This window comes from Anarrhichthys ocellatus, unplaced genomic scaffold, assembly GCF_004355925.1.
Source record: "Anarrhichthys ocellatus isolate YVR2014 unplaced genomic scaffold, GSC_Weel_1.0 scaffold1899, whole genome shotgun sequence".
NCBI lineage: Eukaryota > Metazoa > Chordata > Actinopteri > Perciformes > Anarhichadidae > Anarrhichthys > Anarrhichthys ocellatus.
The window spans coordinates 1534-9374 of NW_022281873.1; the positions used below are offsets into that span (position 1 = coordinate 1534).

At 40.9% G+C, this 7841-nt stretch overlaps 1 protein-coding gene across 1 annotated transcript; it reads right to left on the reverse strand.

Annotated features, from left to right (window-relative positions):
* Window positions 1-3284: 3284 nt before the first annotated feature.
* zc2hc1a (zinc finger, C2HC-type containing 1A) lies at window positions 3285-7834 on the reverse strand. The gene is made up of 6 exons (XM_031839736.1): window positions 7054-7834; window positions 6627-6769; window positions 5700-5805; window positions 5492-5567; window positions 5158-5262; window positions 3285-4523 (listed from the first exon to the last, which is right to left on the reverse strand). Exons 1-6 carry the CDS (start codon window positions 7103-7105, stop codon window positions 4403-4405), a joined length of 603 nt encoding a protein of 200 aa, XP_031695596.1. The 5' UTR covers window positions 7106-7834; the 3' UTR covers window positions 3285-4402.
* Window positions 7835-7841: the final 7 nt, after the last annotated feature.

Here is a 7841-nt window from a genome sequence, read left to right on the forward strand (position 1 = left end):
TTGAAATATTATCAAAAATGTACACTGGTGACCATAGAAACCTGCTCATGCTCTTCCTTTGGTATTTACATTGGAGAGGGAAATTCCAACAAGCTCACTGCCACAGTTCAATAACTGTTAGTGAATTGCTTGGTGAACCTTCAAGTAGAATTACATTAATGACCAGACCACCAGAAAACCCAGATATCACGCTCATTCAACACTTTAAAAATAAAAAAAGAGTACCCACACATCATTTAACAACTGCATGAAGAACTGCTTTTGGCACAGAGGGTGTACACTGTCATGACTCAAATACCGACTCATATACCTCTATTCAGCAGGATGTTCTGAGCACCTTGCACTTCCTAACCTGCAAAATGAAGATTTTAAGCATATCCCACACAGATCGACTGGTCACGTCTGTCCTAAACTCGTTACAATGCACTTGTCTCGAGAAACCGGTAAGTCTCTGCACATTCCCTTGTTAAAAATGTAAATTATCTTAATAACTGTAGATTTTTCTTTGGATGGGGCAGCTTCTTAGGTGACCAACCTAAGAAACCGATTCTTTCAGTTTCTTTGTGTGGGATTTTGGTTTGTCATATTTAACTGACAAGGACAGTGGAATGTTGGCAGGCTGTAGTGTTTCTTTTTTCCCCACATAGTGGGTGACTCAGTGATAAGTTATACAGCCTACTGGCTGTGTGAGTGTATCCAAACACGATCCTATTTGACACTAGTTTGCCAGACAGAGATGAGCTACAGCAGAAAATGTACCCGCAGAAGGTGAGGACACGTTGTGCTTTGCGCACTACAATGAAAACACTTGTGAAGAGTGTGTCGGAATTTTGGCTTTATTAGGATGCAGTAAAAAAATATAACAAGTTGGATTTGGATTCCCCCCAAATTTCTACGGGACACCACACCCTCTTTATCCCTGGATCAGTTATGTGTCGTCAACCTGTCCTTCATTTTCAACACTGTCAGATCAGAATCAAATTTGATGATTCAGGCTCATCGCTGAAGTCTGAGTCATACAGCGGAGCCAAGGCCTCTTTAGAGCCTCAGGCTTCGCCAGACCAGTACAAGTTTAAAATACTGGCTCATGTGGTTGGTTTGGAACTTTTTTTTGAGGCTGCCCTTTGCATTTGACGAACACAATGTACTTTGATCAAACCCCATATATGGTAGAAGCAGAATAGTATTTTGTGATTGCAGTCAGGGTTGTCAAAAGGTCAGACTTTGATTTGTCTGAGAAAGACCGTGGAGAGAGTCACTTTATGTTGACAAGAGATAAATAAGCATTAATAAGACGAGTATTGCAGTGATAAAGCATATCACTTTATGATTTAGCATTATACCGAACCGATGTTCATGAGATCATGGAGCTAAACTCAGCACATTATAAGGACTCAACACTAATTTGCACATTGTGTTTGTGTGTTGACTTCTGTTGACCAGACCAAAGAACCCAACGTAAGGTCGACGATGAGGACAACGCAACACAGAAGAAACAAGCAGAAAATAAGCAGGAAGGAGACTAAAACACTTTGCAAAGCCGAGGCAATCATGTCTGCCATGACCAAATGCTACGAGATACTGAACACTATACAAATAGACCTGGGACCAAACCCAAGTTAATTGTGAAGCAAAGAACTCGCACTTCCTTCCAGTTACGCAGTCCTTCATTGGATTGTGCAAGAGGAAGCTTCTACTTCATTTAAGCTATATATCTTGTCAAGTACCAGTATATCTCTCTTGCAATTGTTTTGGATGTTGCGTGACTACTGACTCTTCAGATAAGTTTCCAAGCTAAACAAACACAAGCTATTTAGCTAACTGGAAAATAATGTCCCATGGTCGTCCAACATGGTGAACTCTATGTGCAGAAGAATGTCTTAAGGACTCGACAAAGGGTGCACGATGCACGGCACAGGGAAGCTCTTAGATGGCGGAAGGTGCGTTCAAAATGGTGAACTATAAAATGTAAAGCTACAAACATGCAGCTAAAATTATGTTTTCCAGCCATTAGTTTGCAGAGAATATGCTATGACCTTTACTTGCACTTAGCAATGACAGCTCAAGCATAAGCAGGATATATTAAGGTGCTCAAATACAGTTTTACTTTCACTTTGGAGTGGAATGACTAGCGCTGGCACACCTTTTCTTATTTCTCGTTTGTCTGGGTGTTGTTCTAGGCTGTGTGTCAAGTCATTCGTACTCTCCTTAAAATGATAGTGTTGATTAATCAGAGTGTGATTGATGTGTTAAAAGCACATCTTGCCACGGATGGCTGAGTTCAGCTCACACACACCTGGCTCGGTTCTGGGAAACGTCCAAGAAGCTTTCCTGTCAAACTCACCTGGTGCTTTGATTAATGATGCCTGTCTGCCTGCTTAATCCTATCAGCACTGTGCTGTAGATTGGGGAGCCAAATGTGTAGTTTTATATCATTTTTGAATAGGCCTTTTGTTCATTTGTATGTATCAGAAATGCAAAAAAAAAAAAACATATCAGCATGCAGCTTTTGCCCCAACAGCTATTTTCTGGTCCTGTCATTGACCATACATAATGCATTATCATGTAGTTAATTGCTGTCACAGCCGTCTTCATAGACATTTATTGATGGTGGATATACATGTCATCTGTATCCAGGCTAACAGCTTTTGTATCAGCGCAGGAAAGCACACCTGTCCAGCCTGTTTAAGCATTTGTCATGCAACATAAATACAATTGGCTTATTGAAACTTAACAACTTCTCAAAGGACTCAAAGATTATCATACTTAATCACTCTTAAGAGTGTGAGGGTTAATGAGCATTACATATGGGCATCTGGGCGACTGTGGCTAAGTGGATAGCAGGGCCGACCTTCAATCAGAGGATCGGCGGTTCAATCCCCGGCTCCGCTCCACGCATGTCGGTGTCCTTGAGCAAGACACTTCTAACCCCAAAATTGCTCCCGTAGCTGTGCCTACGGTGTAGAAATGTGATAAAATCTGAATTGTAAGTCACTTTGGATAAAAGCGTCTGCTAAATGACTGTAATGTAATATAAAATAGGCAACCTCAAGGAGAGGCTTTTCCTCCTTAGCGTCCCACCTGTAAATGAACTGTGTGGGGTAATATATAAGAGTCGTATCAAGGAGCGAGATCAACAGTACCCGTACAGGGCATTTTACATGACTGTAGTGTTGCTGTATTGACCCTAAATACCTAAATTCACTGAATACTGGCAGAATAGAAAAGCTTTCAAGGAAAAAAAACCGGCAACACATCCATGTGCAGTTAGGTTTCATACAACTCCAGAGAAAAACATTTTAATTCCATAAAGCATTAACAAAAGAGATGCAGTCATTGTTCATTCAGTAAAATGAAAAATAAATAATTAATTGCATTGTATAAAATGAGGGGGAATAAACGGGTTTGAGTTAATGCTACATTTGTCTAGAGAAGTCCGGCCTATGAGGGGTAACATTAAGACAGCTGGAAACAAATGTTGCCTGTGAAAGGTACCGTAAAGGGAGCACTGACCTCTTTATAACAGCTGGTTCATTTTTGGACTGGTCTGCTGAAACAAGGCGATGTCTTTCCAAAAATGACAACACACTTCCTTTAACAAAAACCACACTGTTTTCTTCAGTAGTCAATCGTATTGCACTTCAATAAGAACATATTTTTGGGATTAAGGAATGCATTTCAGATCACGGTTGACTGGGGATTGAGATACGCGGGTAATCACACCCACCCTCCAATGAGTCACCCAACACTAACCCATTACCTCCTCGTTCACATTTTACAACCCACCTCTTCGCTTTTAGCCAATCTCTCACTCATCTGTACTCTCTTCTAAGGATGCACCAATGGCTTTCAGTTGCTGATATTGACTCTGATAAACATAATTATTGTCCAACAACAATAAAATGAGTAATAAAATGATTACTCTAGTTTCACGGCAATAATCTTCATGTGGTGGAATCAGCCGCGGTGCTGTACCAGCAGAATGGCTTGTTCCTGTATCATTAGCCACATCAGCTGATGATATCATGAACCGTAACACAGTTTAACATAACTTTATACCAGCTGTATCAGTTTTGCCACTAAATGCCATCAGCCGCAATACACAGCAATCATAGTGACTAAATGCAAAATTAATTGTAGGTTATGGTGTGTACTAATCACAAATGGTATACTATGAAGCAGGAAGCACTGAAGAAATGTGAATAAAGTGGCATGGACCAGCAGATTCCATGACACTGCACCGTGGGGTATTTTGCCGACGATTACACCACTTTACTGCCGTGAAATGAGACCCACAAGCGTGAAAATACAGACTGATTAGCTTTGTCAAACCTCTCCAGTGCTAGTTTGAATACCAGTGCCATCCCCATACATCTCTAGTTTCTCCCTCTCCTGACCGCCATCAGATACACATCTTCCTGACTCCACACTCGCAGCAGAATTTGGCGGATTCAACCGGGTACTTGGTCCCACAAGCATGACAGGACTTGCTCCGCATCCCACCATTGTCAACCACGTCATTCCTGCGAAATTCAACAAAGATGACCAAGCAGCAACGTTAGAAACCAAGTACATCACGTTGTTATTCGTGATGCTTTAGTGCAGGGCTGATGATACTGTTGATAACAGATTATTAAGGGTTTAAATAATGTAGGGATTTTAAATACTTTAAACACATTGCTCACTGTATTATGAGTATTATTTCAGTTAAGTTGAGATAGTACAATATGCAAACAAATACATAACTTCAAATTAAGTCAATATTTTAGTGTTAACATGTCAGTTTGATGATAAAATGCTGAAGCTTTCCTACAAGGTGTACTTCAAGCACTTCATGGTGAATGTATGTGACATATTTTAGCCTCATTTGTATTAAGTGTCAGCATTACTATCACCCAAGTAAACAGAACCTGTAGCTGTACAGATTGCATTATTATTGACATCATAATTATGCGCTAGACTGCGCACAATTAAGCGCCATTCAGTAACCTGTTGTATAAACTAAAGTTACTGAATGGGACCGGAATGTCCTCGATCTGTATGCAATACTCCGATAAAGCACAAGAGGGAAGGAGAGTTTACATCAACTGTATGGTAGTTTGTTTTGATTCATTCTCGTGTTTATATTTTAGCAAACCTATTAGTGAACTGGCTCACCTAGATATGCAGGTGTCTACTTTCTTCTTGTTGATTGCCGTTCCCGACTGAGGGGTCCTCACAGAGCCATAGCCGGAGCTCCCACCTCGAGTCTTACTTCCCACACTGAGAGGACAAACAGAAGGAGGAGAAAGACAAGCATGTGTAAAGTGCAAACCACTTGGGTTTGTAAAGACAGTTTAGAGTTTAAAACTGGAATTTTCAGGTTCAAAACTCACATGTGAGTTGACCCACTGTATTCATAGATGTAACCCGTTATTCTTATGAAGCCATCAATTAAGTCAATCATAGTGTTAACCATAGCTTCACATGAGCACTGTGAGTGAGCACTGACCCTGATGGAGGGCTTGTGAGGCCAGAGGGATTGCTCCTCACTGAACCTGCAGAAGAGACCTTACTAGATGGGATCCCTGGAGCAAAAGAGAGAAAAGAGAAGCCTGAGTCATTTCATTAAAAAAAAAAAAAAATGTCACAAATATACAGAACTGTCAGATATGAACACAACACCCCACGATGCACGATCAACAGAGCTGTGCCTGTACCAGAGAGCTGTCCAAGGCCTGATCTCTGGGGTAAACGAGAGGAGGCTGAAGGGATGGCTGACACAGCAGGAGAGTTGGCCTTCTTTACAGGGGCAGGAGGCTTGGACTGATAGAGAGAGAGAGAGAGAGAGAGAGAGAATGGAAAATAAACAAGTAGCCTACATAAAACAACAAAACATTAGCCACGGAGGTCATGGGATGCAAAGCATCAACACAGTCACATTACTTGGGAGACAGAGAAATAGGGATCGGACACACAGGTCATCACTATGCTATAGTTTTTATAAACAAGGGCAGACCATAATGTACAATGCATGGAGTATGGTTCGGCTTTACAAACCGGTGTAAAAATGTGTTGTTAACTGTTGTGAGGAAGAAAATTTGAGAGTTGAAAACATGGATCCACAGTAAATATTTAAAAAGATGGCCGACTGGGAAACAATGTTTTCTCATTATTGGACCCTGCTGTTTTTATTGGCTTCCAAATTGCCGGTAATTCTACGCCTGCTGCAAAGCGGGCGTCTAACAATGGTAATAATGGAAAAGGGCAATTATGAATTCACAAACAGCACTCCTTAAATCGTAAAGAATTGTAAATAACATGAGAGGCAGAATTGGCTGCGTAGCTATCTACACATACGCTCTAATCGATATGAATACTGTGGGTAAACACAGCTGTTCTAATTATGAGATGAAAGCTGCATGTGCAATGTGTCATAAACAATATTTCATACTGTCACATTTTGCAGTGCACTTTTCAATGTTTTATGTTTAGAACAACCAGATTTGCAATGAGAAATGAATGTAAGAAAATGTAATTTAGAAAATTCAACCAAAGTCAACTTAAGTAAAATAGTATTTTCCAACAGAAACACAAATAGTCTGTGTGCACACAAATGTAGCGGTGCGGTGTGTGCATGTGTGTACCGGTGTGTGACCAGGAGGCTTCTTGGCATCTCCTAACTTGCCCTTGGTTGGCATACGGGCAGCCTGCTCCTGGCAGAACTTGATGTGTCTGTCAGCTGCACCCTGGTTGAACCTCCGGTCACAGCAAGGGCACTGGACATAGTCTGAAGACAAGACAGGTTAGTGAGAAAATACACATAAAACCTCTCAAGTGACCTGAATCCAGTATATAGAGAGACTTGTAAGTACTGCTAAGTGGGGAAGGTCTGCCTGTACGTGTGTTTTTCTTTTCTCTTGCAACTGCAAACTCAAGAAGTTACATATTTGGGATTCAACATTCTGAGGCAGAAACATTTCCAGCCCATCTTTATAATTTGTCTGTAAAGTTTCCTACTTTCAAAAAAAATTAAAATAAATACTTTCCTTGCTTAATTCATCTATGTGTTACCTGGGTCATAAGTAGGAGGAGGAGGTGGAGGTAATGGTCCGCCATCCTTCATGACCTGAGTGATGACCTTAGCAGCCCGGATGGTAGCGATGAAGTCATCATGTTTTTTGCGCCAGTTGGACGGCTTCTTTGGAGGTTCTGCCTGGCAGGAGGAAACACAGAGCAGATGTGCTGTTACACCAGCTTGTTTTTAATGTCGATTATTTTTCACCACAACCTGAGACAGCTATTGATGCTGTCATGGTAAACCTCATAACTGTCATTCAGAGAGTGCTGTTATTACTTGAACTGAATGTGCCCACTGAAAACTGGATGTTTTGAAAATGCGGTCACCTAAGTGTCTCTCGTTACTCTATATTTTAAATGATCTAAACGTTCTTATTTATTTAAGCCTGAAAATTCCTATAATTTAACTCGTGGTTGTCATGAATGCAGCTCTTAACAACATGCTTCCAACTTTCATTTCTACAAAAAAAAAGAAAAAAAGAATCCCCTTTCTTTCCATCATGGCAGTCTGAGTATTACCAGAAGCTGATGATTTCTGACAGAAGTAGTTCACTGAGTGTCCTCTGAGCTGTTTCTGTGGCAACATGATAGCCCCTCTGGCACTGAACGTCTACTTCCTCCTATAAAGCTTTTCTTCACAGTTAATTAAGCATGTGTGCCCGACAAACAAGGAGGATAACAATGTTCTGTGATGTCCTGTTAATGCCAGGAAACTGTGACTACTGTTATTCCAGAGGGAGGGCAGATTGAGTGTGCAGCAGTTAATTGAAGCAAAGACCACA

What these genes read in the sequence shown, in the direction of transcription:
- zc2hc1a (XM_031839736.1), bottom strand. Translation starts at nt 7,105, where the DNA reads ATGAAGGATGGCGGACCATTACCTCCACCTCCTCCTCCTACTTATGAC. An exon ending in AGGCCTTGGACAGCTCTCTG is followed by an intron (nt 5,568 to 5,699) that starts GTACAGGCACAG and finishes CTTTTGCTCCAG; the next exon opens with GGATCCCATCTAGTAAGGTC. An exon ending in CTCACAAGCCCTCCATCAGG is followed by an intron (nt 5,263 to 5,491) that starts GTCAGTGCTCAC and finishes TTGTCCTCTCAG; the next exon opens with TGTGGGAAGTAAGACTCGAG.